This window comes from Tupaia chinensis, unplaced genomic scaffold (assembly GCF_000334495.1).
Source record: "Tupaia chinensis unplaced genomic scaffold, TupChi_1.0 Scaffold000333_1, whole genome shotgun sequence".
NCBI lineage: Eukaryota > Metazoa > Chordata > Mammalia > Scandentia > Tupaiidae > Tupaia > Tupaia belangeri.
In genome coordinates, this window is record NW_006159827.1 from 350,209 (window position 1) to 363,485 (window position 13,277).

At 45.4% G+C, this 13,277-nt stretch overlaps 1 protein-coding gene across 1 annotated transcript in view; it reads right to left on the minus strand.

The window, feature by feature from the left end:
- The window catches only part of SLC6A11 (solute carrier family 6 member 11), a gene marked incomplete at its 5' end in the record, with an annotated part of 170,682 nt that overhangs the window by 27,297 nt on the left and 130,108 nt on the right, over nucleotides 1-13,277 (minus strand). The window contains 1 exon segment of the mRNA XM_014589129.1: nucleotides 3,018-3,121. Coding sequence (XP_014444615.1) covers nucleotides 3,018-3,121 — 104 coding nt within the window.

The following is a 13,277-nucleotide window of genomic DNA, read 5'->3' on the forward strand; positions in this document are numbered from 1 at the left end:
GGACATCGGGAGGCTTCGTCAGAGGGCAGCTGGGGACCCCCTCCACGAGCGTCGATTTTCCCGTCCCAAAGATGGGGATTGTGTGGGAGGGCTTCTGCACTTATTTATTCATTTATTTATTTTTTTGAAGAGGTTTTTGCTATAGGGCGCGTGCGCTCTCTAGAAAGACAGAGAGAGACAGAGAGACAGAAAGCGAGAAATCACCCCCCAGGGGGGATGGCCACGCCGCAATCCCTTCTCCTCCATTCTCCTCTGGGGATCTTGGGCACGCACGCACACACGCCCGGCGTGAGTTTTAAGCCACCGGGTCCAGGACTCGAACTGCAGTCGACTACGTGGGAGTCCAGCGACATAGCCATTATGCTAACTGCTGGTCCCTTACAGACATTTTTTCACACGCATGAGCCTGAGCCCACAGAACCGAGGTCATGGCTGCGCATCTGGGTTGTTTCCCAGCAGGTGCGACGTGGCTCTCAAATGCACCCTCGCCAAGTCAGGCAGGATTCATTCTTAGACGGCTGCCAAGTTCCTACATGGCAAAACAGTCTCACGATTCTAAGGGCAGGTTGCTGATTTTTCTTTCTTTCTTTCTTTCTTGGAGAGGTTTTTGCTACAGGGTGCGTGCGCTCACCAGACAGAGACAGAGAGACAGAAAGCGAGAAATCATCCACCAGGGGGATGGCCACACCACAATCCCTTCTCCATTCTCCTCTCGGGATTTTGGGCACTCACACACATGCGCCCAGCCGGAGTTTTAAGCCACCAGGTCCGGGACTCGAACCGCGGTTGACTACATGGGAGTCCAGCGACATAGCCATTACGCCAACTGCTGGTCCCAGTTGCTGATTTTTCTATCAATGCTTTAGTGCTTTGCATAGTGATCTGTGTTCTTTACATACAAACTCCCTGAGTAATGTATTATGTGTTGTTAGTGGGTGCTTTGATATTTTAGATTTTTCTTTTTTCTTTTCTTTTTGCTATAGGGTGTGTGTGCTCTCTGGAGAGAGACAGAAAAAAAGGGAAACTGAGAAATCACTCCCTTCCTTGTCCTTCCCCCCGCCCCCCCTCCCCCCAACAGGAGATGGCCATGCTGCAATCCCTTCTCCTCCAGTCTGCTCTCAGGATTTTGGGCATGCATAAATGCACACACGCACAGTGTATTTTTCAAGTTGCAGGAGTCCGGGAGTCTAACTGCACAGTTGGCCACGTGGGAGCCAGAACCACCATGCCACCTGCTGACCCAAAGATTTTTATTATTCTATTGGTAGTCAAAAAAGTCATGACGTGGGGACCAGCAGTTAGCATGATAACTATGTCGTTGGACTCCCACGTAGTCGATCGCGGTTTGCAACCCGGACCTGGTGGCTTAAAACTCACGCCAGGCGCGTGTGCATGCGTGCCGAAGATCCCGAGAGGAGAATGGAGGAGAAGGGATTGTGGCGTGACCATCCCCCCGGGGGGGTGATTTCTCGCTTTCTGTCTCTCTGTCTCTCTCCGTCTGTCTGGTGAGCGCACGCGCCCTGTAGTGAAAACCTCTCCAAAAAAAAAAAAAAAGTCATGACCTGTTTTTCTATGCCAAAATGCGTCATGACTTCGCCAATGACCCAATATTTGAAGATATAGTATAAGAAAGTGTAGAGATGATATCTGTATTAACTTAATTCTGTTTTTATTATAAAAGCAATATGTACTAAGACTCAAAAAAATTAAAACAAAATACTGAGACTTTCTAGTCAGTCTAGGTAGCAAAAAAGCTTTCTCTCTACCTCTGGCTTTCTAGTCACAGAACAGATGAATGGTTTTCGAAAGTTCTAGAAGTTCTAGATTTTTATGTGTCATTTTCTTCCTTTGCAATGTCTCTCTCTCTCTTTTTTTTTTAGAAATATTTTTGCTATAGGGCATATGGGCTTGCCAGAGAGACAGACAGAAAGCTAGACATCAGCCCTCATGGGGGGTGACCACACCACAATCCCTTCTTCATTTTCCTCTCGGGATCTTGGGTGTGCACGCACACACACTCAGCATGAGTTTTAAGCCACCAGGTCCAGGACCCAAATGGCAGTTGATCATGTGGGAGTCCAGCGACAACCATTAGGCCATCCACTGGTCCCTAACATTTCATTCTTTCATCAGTCTGACTGGAGTAGGGGTGAGGCTCTCCCTTGATTATCCCTCATCCTATCTCGGAATCGGGTGTTGAAACCACTTCCTTTCTGAGCTCCTCTGCAGTCAGGGATGGTTTCACTGTCATTCTTCCCTGTGGAAGGCACTCCGGGACTCCAGGGGAGAGCCAGGCAGCCCATCCACCATGAAACACCCACCTAGTCACCAGGCCCTGAGTTAAAGATGTAGAGACCTTAGCAAACAGCCCGTCCTTCTGGACAAGACCAGGGTGCAAATCTCACTCTCATGGTGCACTGCTGGGCAACCCTGGGCAACCCCTGACCTCGGTGGGTCTCAGCTGTGCTGTAAACTCGGGATGCAAAGCACGAGAGGCCAGGCAGTCTGGGGTGCAACTCCCCACCTGGACCCCTTCCCAGCCCCGGACGTGGCCCATCACAGCAGGGCAGGAAGGGTGAGAGGCCAACGGGCAAGGTGGGCACTGGCTACTCCAGGAAGGCTAGGGGAGGACCTTACAGTTGAGTGAGAGAGGACAGGAAGCAGGTTTCTGAATCAAAGACAGAAGACTCAGTGTCAGAGCCCGGGGCTGAAGAGTCGGCTTCACCATGTACAAGCCGTGTCACTGGGGACAAGTAGACCACCCACCCCGGGAGAAAACCGCCACCCGGTGACACTGAGGTCTGGACGGGATTGCGGGTCTGGAACGGATTCTGACTACACCTGTCCTTCTCCTCGCTCTCCTGGTGGCCTGCTCTTAGGCTCGTGGGCAGGGGAAGCCCACGACCAGCCCACCGTCTCCTCCCAGCCCTGCAAGGTGGGCAGACAGCCATGCGGCAGCCCGGCAGTGAGGGGCCCATGGTGGTTGGTGCAGGGCCGGCAGGCTGGCGGATGCTCACCTGTAGCAGTTGTTGTTATAATTGTTGTAACTTCCCAGCGCGGTCAGACAGCCCAGGCAGATGGCATAGGAGAAAAAGATCTGTGTCCCAGCGTCTACCCAGACCTGCAGGAAGGCACGAGGAAGTGAGCATGAGGAGAAGGCAGGTATGCATGAGAGCTGGGCTGTTCTCTGCACCTCCCACCCACAACCTGCCCTCCAAAAAATACCACGAGCAGACAGACTTCCCGACCTTCTCAGGGTCCCCTGTCAAGGCGTTTCATCCTTCCGGACCATTTGACTGAATAGAAAGGGCCTTGGTTCATCCCAGGATTTTCCAGAGGTCAAAGGCAAAAGCTCACTGAGTCATGAGAACGTCGATGGTTAGGGCCCTAGCTCCAGCTGTGGGATCTTGGGAAGGCCACTCCACCTCTCTAAAAGCTTGGTCTCCTCATCTGTAAAATGGGAAAGGGACTACTCCATCAGGATTCAGGCAAGAAGCGTTCGCCCTGGGGCCCCAGTGCCTGCTCACGAGGTGAGTGGCATTGAAGTCCTAACTCTTTCTTTTCCTTGGATTAAGATTACCGCGAAAGGGCCAGCAGGGGGCGTGGTGGTGAAGGCACTGGATTGTCACGTGGCCGACCACTGTTCAAGTCCTAGAGCTGGCTGCCTGAAAATCACACCAGGTACATGTGTGTGCATGCCCAAAATCCTGAGAGGAAAATGGAAGAGAAGGAATTGCAGTGTGGCTATCCTCCCTGGAGGGTGATTTCTCACTTTTACTCTCAATGTGTCTGTCTCTCTCTTTCTCTGCTGAGCACATGAGCCTTCAGGCAAAAACCTCTAAAAGAAAAAAAAAAATCATCCTTATAAAAAATGCAGTTTTTAAATATGCATAATTCTAATAAGTTATCAGACTATCAATTAGAAAAAAATCCAGGTAGTACAATATACTTATTTTCATACATAAAAGTGAAACAGAAATAAACTTGTTGCAATAGTCAAATGTATCTCTCACAACTACTTATTCTTTTTGACTTACAGATATCAACATCTGCTTTTCATATTAGAATGTAGAATATTTCTATAGTTAAAAAGACGGTTGGCAAGGGCCTTACTACTTAAATGAACAGTATTATTGGTTTCGAAAATTACATGGAGCCTAATATTCTGTTATTCTGAACAGAATTTACTAATATTAAATTTAAAAGTCTGAAAGTAAAATTTTTTAAAGTTTTTTTTTTTTCCCCATAGAGCATGTGCACTTAAACTAGAGAGAGACAGAGAGAGAGAGAGGGAAAGTGAGAAATCTCCCACAAGGGGGATGGTCACGCCACAGTCCCTTCTCCTCCACTCTCCTCTCAGGATTTTGGGCATGCATGTATACATGCCCAGCATAAGCATCAAGCTACCATGTCTGGGACACAAACTGGTCAGCTATGTGGGAATCCAGTGTCTTAATCACCATGCTACCATTGGGCCTCCTGACAGCAATTTTACATGATCTATTTGGACATATTCAATGATATTTAGGTTCCCATCAGGCTTTTTTTGCTTGCAAAATTTTCACAAGTCCTTCTTACAGCAGACATATTCAGGTCAACACTCTGTAAACCAGTATGAATTCCATTTGGGATTCTAGCACCATGCATCGTTATTTCTTTCCAGAGAGAATTTTCCTTAGGTTGTGACCTGATTTCAGACATATGGATTGATATAAATAGGTGAGAGCTACTTAGCACACAGAAAACCATGAAATGGCACAATCTGTGGACTGGTTTACATGAAATTAATGGAAATATCTACCTTATAAAATAGATAGGCATTTATAAATATATACACTGGCTTGTCACGTGGCCGACCACTGTTCAAGTCCTAGAGCTGGCTGCCTGAAAATCACACCAGGTACATGTGTGTGCATGCCCAAAATCCTGAGAGGAAAATGGAAGAGAAGGAATTGCAGTGTGGCTATCCTCCCTGGAGGGTGATTTCTCACTTTTACTCTCAATGTGTCTGTCTCTCTCTTTCTCTGCTGAGCACATGAGCCTTCAGGCAAAAACCTCTAAAAGAAAAAAAAAAATCATCCTTATAAAAAATGCAGTTTTTAAATATGCATAATTCTAATAAGTTATCAGACTATCAATTAGAAAAAAATCCAGGTAGTACAATATACTTATTTTCATACATAAAAGTGAAACAGAAATAAACTTGTTGCAATAGTCAAATGTATCTCTCACAACTACTTATTCTTTTTGACTTACAGATATCAACATCTGCTTTTCATATTAGAATGTAGAATATTTCTATAGTTAAAAAGACGGTTGGCAAGGGCCTTACTACTTAAATGAACAGTATTATTGGTTTCGAAAATTACATGGAGCCTAATATTCTGTTATTCTGAACAGAATTTACTAATATTAAATTTAAAAGTCTGAAAGTAAAATTTTTTAAAGTTTTTTTTTTTTCCCCATAGAGCATGTGCACTTAAACTAGAGAGAGACAGAGAGAGAGAGAGGGAAAGTGAGAAATCTCCCACAAGGGGGATGGTCACGCCACAGTCCCTTCTCCTCCACTCTCCTCTCAGGATTTTGGGCATGCATGTATACATGCCCAGCATAAGCATCAAGCTACCATGTCTGGGACACAAACTGGTCAGCTATGTGGGAATCCAGTGTCTTAATCACCATGCTACCATTGGGCCTCCTGACAGCAATTTTACATGATCTATTTGGACATATTCAATGATATTTAGGTTCCCATCAGGCTTTTTTTGCTTGCAAAATTTTCACAAGTCCTTCTTACAGCAGACATATTCAGGTCAACACTCTGTAAACCAGTATGAATTCCATTTGGGATTCTAGCACCATGCATCGTTATTTCTTTCCAGAGAGAATTTTCCTTAGGTTGTGACCTGATTTCAGACATATGGATTGATATAAATAGGTGAGAGCTACTTAGCACACAGAAAACCATGAAATGGCACAATCTGTGGACTGGTTTACATGAAATTAATGGAAATATCTACCTTATAAAATAGATAGGCATTTATAAATATATACACTGGCTGAAATAATATAAGTAAAAATACTTTCCTGGTAATTTATCATTCTGATGCAAAATATGTTATTGTGTAGATTGAGAGGAAAATACTGATCTGTATGAGATGGTCTTGAGACATCCTTGGTGTATGTCTTATGACTGGTTAGAATTGTCTTTCCATATTCAGCAGGTTTTCTAATAACATTTTATACTGGTCTTTTCTCCAGACCTATTGGATTCATTCATTCATTCATTCATTCATTCAGCAAATGTTTAATGAGAACATTCAATGTCCATATGTTTCAAGTTCTAAAGATACAAATATAAATGCAATTATCTGTCTCCATGGAGCTCATTTGTTGTGAGATTAGGGACATATAAAATAATAATCAGAAAGTTAATTCTCTAAATGAAATATGAGTAAAGTTGTAGTGCACATGTGCTCGCCAGAGAGAGATTGGAGGTGGGGGTGGAGTGTGAAAAATCACTCCCCAGCTGGGATGGCCATGCAGCAGTCCCTTCTCCTCCATTCTTCTCTCTGGATTTGAGGCACGAATGCCAGGCATGTCTTTCAAGCCACAGAGTCTAGAACTGGAACTGCAGAATTGGCCATGTGGGATTCAGCACCTTAACCACCATGCCACCTGCTGGCTCAATATACAACTGATTTTGTTTCAGAGTCCAGAAAGTTTTAGGAGAGAAGGTGACAATTTAATGGATGAGTAGTAGAAGGCAAATAGAAGGAAGAAGACAGGTTTTGGGTATCTTCAGGAGAGTAGTATGATTTAAGAGTATGTGGAGGGCAGACTCACAAGTATGGTAGGGTCTGTTTCAGAACCTATGTGCTAAGTTAAAGGCTTTAGACTTTATATCATAAATTAGTAAGAAAGAGACAGGAATTTATTAGCAGTAAAATGGCATGGCCACCTTTGTCTTATAAGCAACAAAGTTTACCAGAAATGAAAAAGTGGGCTGGAACATTGAAATATTGGTGTAGTCAACAGGAATGTGACAACTGGAGTAGTTCAAATGAAATATAATTAAGGACCAGCAGATGGTATAATGGTTATGTCGCTAGACTCCCACATGACTGACCACAGTTCGAGTCCCAGACCTGGAGGCTTAAAATTCGTGCCAGGTATGTGTGTATGTACCCCAAATCCCAAGAGGAGAATAGAGGAGAAAGGATTGTGGTGTGACCATCGCCCCTGTCTCTTTGTCTCTGCAGCAAGCACACACGCCCTATAGCAAAAATCCCCCTCCATAAAAAAGAAAGGTAATTAAGGCTTAAATCAAGTGTCTATGGAAATGGAGAAGAGATACCCAATTTAAGAGATTAACTGTGGTAGAATCAGCAGGTCAAAGGCAAAAGCTCACTGAGTCATGAGAACGTCGATGGTTAGGGCCCTAGCTCCAGCTGTGGGATCTTGGGAAGGCCACTCCACCTCTCTAAAAGCTTGGTCTCCTCATCTGTAAAATGGGAAAGGGACTACTCCATCAGGATTCAGGCAAGAAGCGTTCGCCCTGGGGCCCCAGTGCCTGCTCACGAGGTGAGTGGCGTTGAAGTCCTAACTCTTTCTTTTCCTTGGATTAAGATTACCGCGAAAGGGCCAGCAGGGGGCGTGGTGGTGAAGGCACTGGATTGTCACGTGGCCGACCACTGTTCAAGTCCTAGAGCTGGCTGCCTGAAAATCACACCAGGTACATGTGTGTGCATGCCCAAAATCCTGAGAGGAAAATGGAAGAGAAGGAATTGCAGTGTGGCTATCCTCCCTCCCCTCCCCACCCCACCCCCCATCGAAGGAGGGTGATTTCTTGTGAGCGAATGCACCCTATAGCAAAAGCAAAGAAACAAAAGATTTCTGCAAGAAAACCGTCCTAAGATTCTGCCGAGGGCATGCATTTGCCGAGCTGACCTGAGCAGAAGAGGAGGGAGGAGAGTGGGCGTGGGGAGGGCCAGCAACTCTTCTGCACCTTTTAAAACAGACTCCCCCCCCCACACACACACATTAGGCTTCCTGTGGGTGCATATGGCAACTGCCTCTTAGTCACCAAGTTCCTCAGACGACAGCTGCTGTGGACAGCGTGACCGGCACCGTGGAACCACAGTGGCTTTTCTAACGCAGGCTGTCTTGAAACCCAACCCCGGCAGTCACCAGAGCAAAACCACAGCTGCCACCCAAATAGGGCTGATGAGACTCACGCCTGGGCATCAAGCGCCACCTAGAGAACTGGCTTTGCACTACACTCCAAAGGAGACCACAAACATTTACTGAGCACTCACAATAGGCCAGCCCCGGGGTCAGCAGATAGCCTAATGATTACGTTGCTGGACTCCTACATAGCCGACCAGGGCTTGTGTCCCGGGGTTGGAGTTCCAGGCCCAGTAGCTTAAAACTCATGCCAGGTGTGTGTGCGTGCATGCCCAAAATCCCAAGAGGAGAATGGAGGAGAAGGGATTGTGGCATGGCTACTCCCCCGGAGGACTGATTTCCCACTTTCTGTCTTTATCTCTCTAGCGAGCAATGCGTCCTATAATATAAATATCTCTTAAAAAAAGAGACTATGCTAGGCCCCTTTGCTGAGTCTGTATGTGTTACCATACTCACGTATTCAAGGCAACCCTGTGAGGTAGGTGATTCTGATATCCACTTTTACATGGGAGGGGGCTGAGGAACCAAGAGGGTAAGGAACTCAGCTGGGAAGCTGGCATGCAGCTGGGAAGTAGGAGATCAAGCCCATGGAGACCTACCACTAGAGATATGAGCCTAACCAGTCCCAGAGTTTCAGATTTGGAATCAGCCTCAGGAGCCCTGTGGTGTGACATCTCACCCAACATGGGACTCTCTTCTGAGCACTCCTGACAGAACAGTCTGCTTGATCTCGCCTGGTGTCAGGGAGCTCACTCTCTACTGACGCGGCCCCTTTCTCTTCTTTGCTTTCTTTTAAAATTTGCTCTAGGGTATGTGTACTCCTCAGAGAGAGAGAGAAAGAAAGATAGAGAGAAAGAGAGAAATCATCCCCCCAGGAGGGTGGCCACACCACAACCCCTTCTCCTCCATTTTTCTCTTGGGATTTTGGGCATGCAAGCACATGTACCTGGCATGTTTTTCAAGCAGCCGGGTCTGGGACTTGAACCGTGCAGTCAAACATGTGGGATCCAGCTGTCTTAACCATGCTACCAGCTAGCCCACCTCTGTCTTTTCAGGGCTGAGTATTAGACTACTTCTTAGAATGAGATAAACCCTTTTCAGGTGCCCAATACTGGAGTCACCGGACCACACCTCTCTTTCCTGTAGCACTTCAGAGATTTGAAGAATGCCCTGGTGCCCACAAGACCCCCGCGTTCTGCCCTTCCCAGTCAATGCACCGGAATTCTCTCTCTTGGGGATTTGATCACATGGTACAAAAGTCTCTCTACACCAGACCTGCTCAGATTCGTTAAATTATTCAACAGGCACATAGTAAAGGTGGAGAAACTAATAAATAAATGCATTTCTTTTCCTGCTCTCACATTGGGTTTAGTTTTGGAACTAAACTCATAAAATGAAGGGCACTGGTTAGGGGAAACCATCGGATTAGTGCATCGAGACATAGAAGGAAATGGAAGGGGGGAATGGAAACTTAAAATAAAAACTCTAGAAATATTTCTGTGATGGGAAAGAAGACAATGGAGTGGCAGTGAAAGGGTAAAGAACATTTAGAGAGGATTTTAAAAACCAGTAGAGGGACCAGCAGTTAGCGTAATGGCTATGTTGCTGGACTCCCACGTAGTCGACCGTGGTTCGAGTCCCGGACCCGGTGGCTTAAATTCACGCTGGGTGCGTGTGCATGCAAGCCCAAGATCCTGAGAGGAGAATGAAGGATAAGAGATTGTGGCGTGGCTATCTCCCCTGGGGGGTGATTTCTCACTTTCTGTCTCTCTGTTTCTCTCTGTCTTTCTGGTGAGTGCACGTGCCCTATAGCAAAACCCTCTTAAAAACAAAAACAAAAACAAAAAACCCTAAAGAGGTGGACACTTGAGGATGCTTAAATGTTGATAGCAAGGGTCCTGTGGGGAGGAAATTGTTGAAGATTCTGAAGAGAAAGAGATGTTATTTTTAATCCCACCTGCTTTGCCTCGGTTTCCCCTTCTGCTACCTCAGTGAAATCTTCTTTCTACTCAGGCCAATAAATTGCATGGACAAGTGAAAAACAGCACAGCTGCTGATGCAGGGAGCAGGAAATCAGATCCCAGGATAATCTGCTGAGATGTTCCGCTCAGGGCTTGATCAAACGAGTCCCAAGGCACTGGTTTTTTACACCTCTGCAAATTGAATGGCTCTTCACTGTTCTCTGGCGGAGTGTGCAGACTTGAGTGAAGCCCCGAGATGCAGCAAAGCTGGCTCCCCTATTTAAACTGGGCCCCATCATTCAGCAGAGCCTCTTTGCCTTTCAATGGTAAGCCAACTCCGGTTAGAAAACAACAAAGATAGGGATCAGCAGATGGCATAATGGTGACACTGGTGGACTCCCACGTAGTTGATCACGGTGTGAGTCTTGGACCTGATGGCTTAAAACTCACACCAGGCACGTGTGTGTGCGCCCAAGATCCTGAGAAGAGAATGGAGGAGAAGAGATTGCAGTATGTCCATCCCCCTCAGGGGTGATTTTTCACTTTGTCTCTTCATCTCTCTGGTGAGTACATGCGCCTGATAGCAAAAATCTCTCTCTCTCTCTGAAAAGAAAGAAAGAAAGAAAGAAAGAAAGAAAGAAAGAAAGAAAGAAAGAAAGAAAGAAGAAAGAAAGAAAAAGAAAACACCAAAGGCAGCTTTTTAATCCTCATACCCCAAAGGAATTCTCCCTGCACCAGTAATTTCCACTCGCAGGTAATTTTTCCTTCCAGTTCATTCACTGAATACATCAACACAAAAATGGACACCTGGCATTTTTGCCTACTCAGCATCCACCTTTCCTTTTGGGAAGCCACGTTTCCATTTGGGAAGCCATGTCTTCCCTGCTCAGAAGGCACTTCAGAGGTCACATGACCCAGGCCTGGCCAATCGGAGCATTTCTATTAGCCACCGTGATTGGTTCAGAGATGAGCATCTGATGCAAGCCAAGCCAATGAAACAGAGTCCTGAGACTTTTACTGGAACGACTGCAAATAGCACACCTTCTCTTCTGCTGGTGACGTTAAGCTCATATCTGCTGCAGGCCATCGCCGCTCATGGAGGAAGAACTTGCCTGAGACTAAAGCCAATGCAGTCTAGAGCAAAGAAAGAAAGACACCGATGATCTGACTCGAGTCCCTGGGTCCAACCACGACCGAAGTCAGACGTAATTCAGAGCATTCAATTCCAGAGGCCTATACTGTTTCTCTTTTTCTTAAATCGATTTGAATTGGACTGCTGGCTGTCACTTCGAATGGAAAGAATTCTGACTGAGAGCAACATTCAGCTCTTAGAATAACCCAGATTTGGGGCAAGGCCAAACCCTTCCATGAATCCCAAATTACTGAAGGAGCAGGATTTACTTACTCTGCCTTCTGTGTGCAGAACCCTGCGCCAGAGTAGGCAGGAAGTGCCTATCATTATATATAGCTCGCCATCGCCATCCTCAGGTGAGCTCAATACAATGCACCTGAACTGAGGTAGACAGTACCTAGGGAAGGGGTGGGGGCAGAGTAGCCCCGTGCTAGGAGGATCAAAGAAGGCAGAGCTTTCAAGATTGAAGAATAAATGGAAGAGGGTATGCTGGCCTGGAGGTTCAGGTGAGGGAAAGGGGTGTGTCCTCCAGGGATTTTCCCTTTTGCGCCCCTACCTTTGCAGGAAACAGGTTGTCATTTTTTCTTTTTCTTTCTTTCTTTTTTTTTCTTTCTTTTTTTTTTTTTTTTGAGAGTGTTTTTTTGCTATAGGGTGCGAGCGCTCGCCAGAGACACAGAGAGACAGAAAGTGAGAAATCACCCGCCGGGGGGATGGCCACGCTACAATCCCTTCTCCTCCATTCTCCTCTTGGGATCTTGGGCACGCACGCACACACGCCTGGCATGAGTTTAAGCCACCAGGTCCGGGGCTCAAACCGCAGTTGGCTACATGGGAATCCAGCAACATAGCCATTACGCCAACTGCTGGTCCCAGGTTGTCATTTTTATTTGGGTGATTAGCATTAAAGCAACACCTTCATACGATACCCTTAGTTCTTCCTTTGTGAATACTGTCTGTGGGCTCCCTACGGTGAGGGATATTGAAATGAGTCAGTAGCCTCTATTTCTCCTTTTTTCCCTTTCCTCTGGCATCTAATTTGCAGAAACAGCCATTTGCTCCCAGTTAAGTTATAAGTTAATCAGTCAAATGATTCTTTCATCTCTACACTCTCCATTTTCTCCTATTTTTTCATCAGTAGGCTATATACACATTATCAGAAAATGCAGTCATTACATATTGCATGACAGCCCTGACAGCCATTATTTAAATTTAATGCACACCCCCAGACCTTATGTTAACACCATTTCAGTCCGATTGGTTGTCTGTAACTTGTTCTCTAGCAAATTTTCTTGGAAATGTTTATGGGAAATGATATTTCCTGTGTTCTTGCATGTTTTTAATAGTCGTTCTGTGGCTTTTACTTGGAAGTCAGTGTGGCTGTATATAAAGTCTTTGGTTCTCTTTCTTTTCCTGAATATGTTGAATACATTGCTTGGTTGTTTTCTGGCACAAAATGTGTTGTAAAAAAAGCCAGATATCAGTCTAACTTGTTTCCCTTATAAAGCACTTTTTCTTTTGTCCATTTGTTTTATTAAACCATCCTTTAATGTTGGTTGTCCTATATTGATTTTTCCCAGGCTTATAGTATGCCTCTTCAAGATGCAAGTCCAAGCCTTCTTTTTTGTTTCAGGGAAAAAATAAAAATCTCTGAATGTTGTTTTTAGTATTTATTCTCTTCCATTGCTTTGAGGTTTTTCTTTGGAGATTTGTATGTAAGTTGGGCCTTCTTTGTCTGTCTTCTATGTCTATCACTTTTTCTTGCATTCTTTTAATAATCTCTTTGTTCATTTCTATTTGACTATATTTTATTTTTTTTTATTTTCTCTTTTCCATCCTGTATTTATCCTAGGACATGGGTGGTTCTTCCAGGCAGTGGATTCTCAGTGGATTAGTCCCTGGAGTTCACAGGACCCAGAATTTTGCCCAAACTTCCTGCAGTTCTCTCTCAACTTGCCTAGGACTCACAACTTCCACCTCCACCAAACTTCTACAGCAGG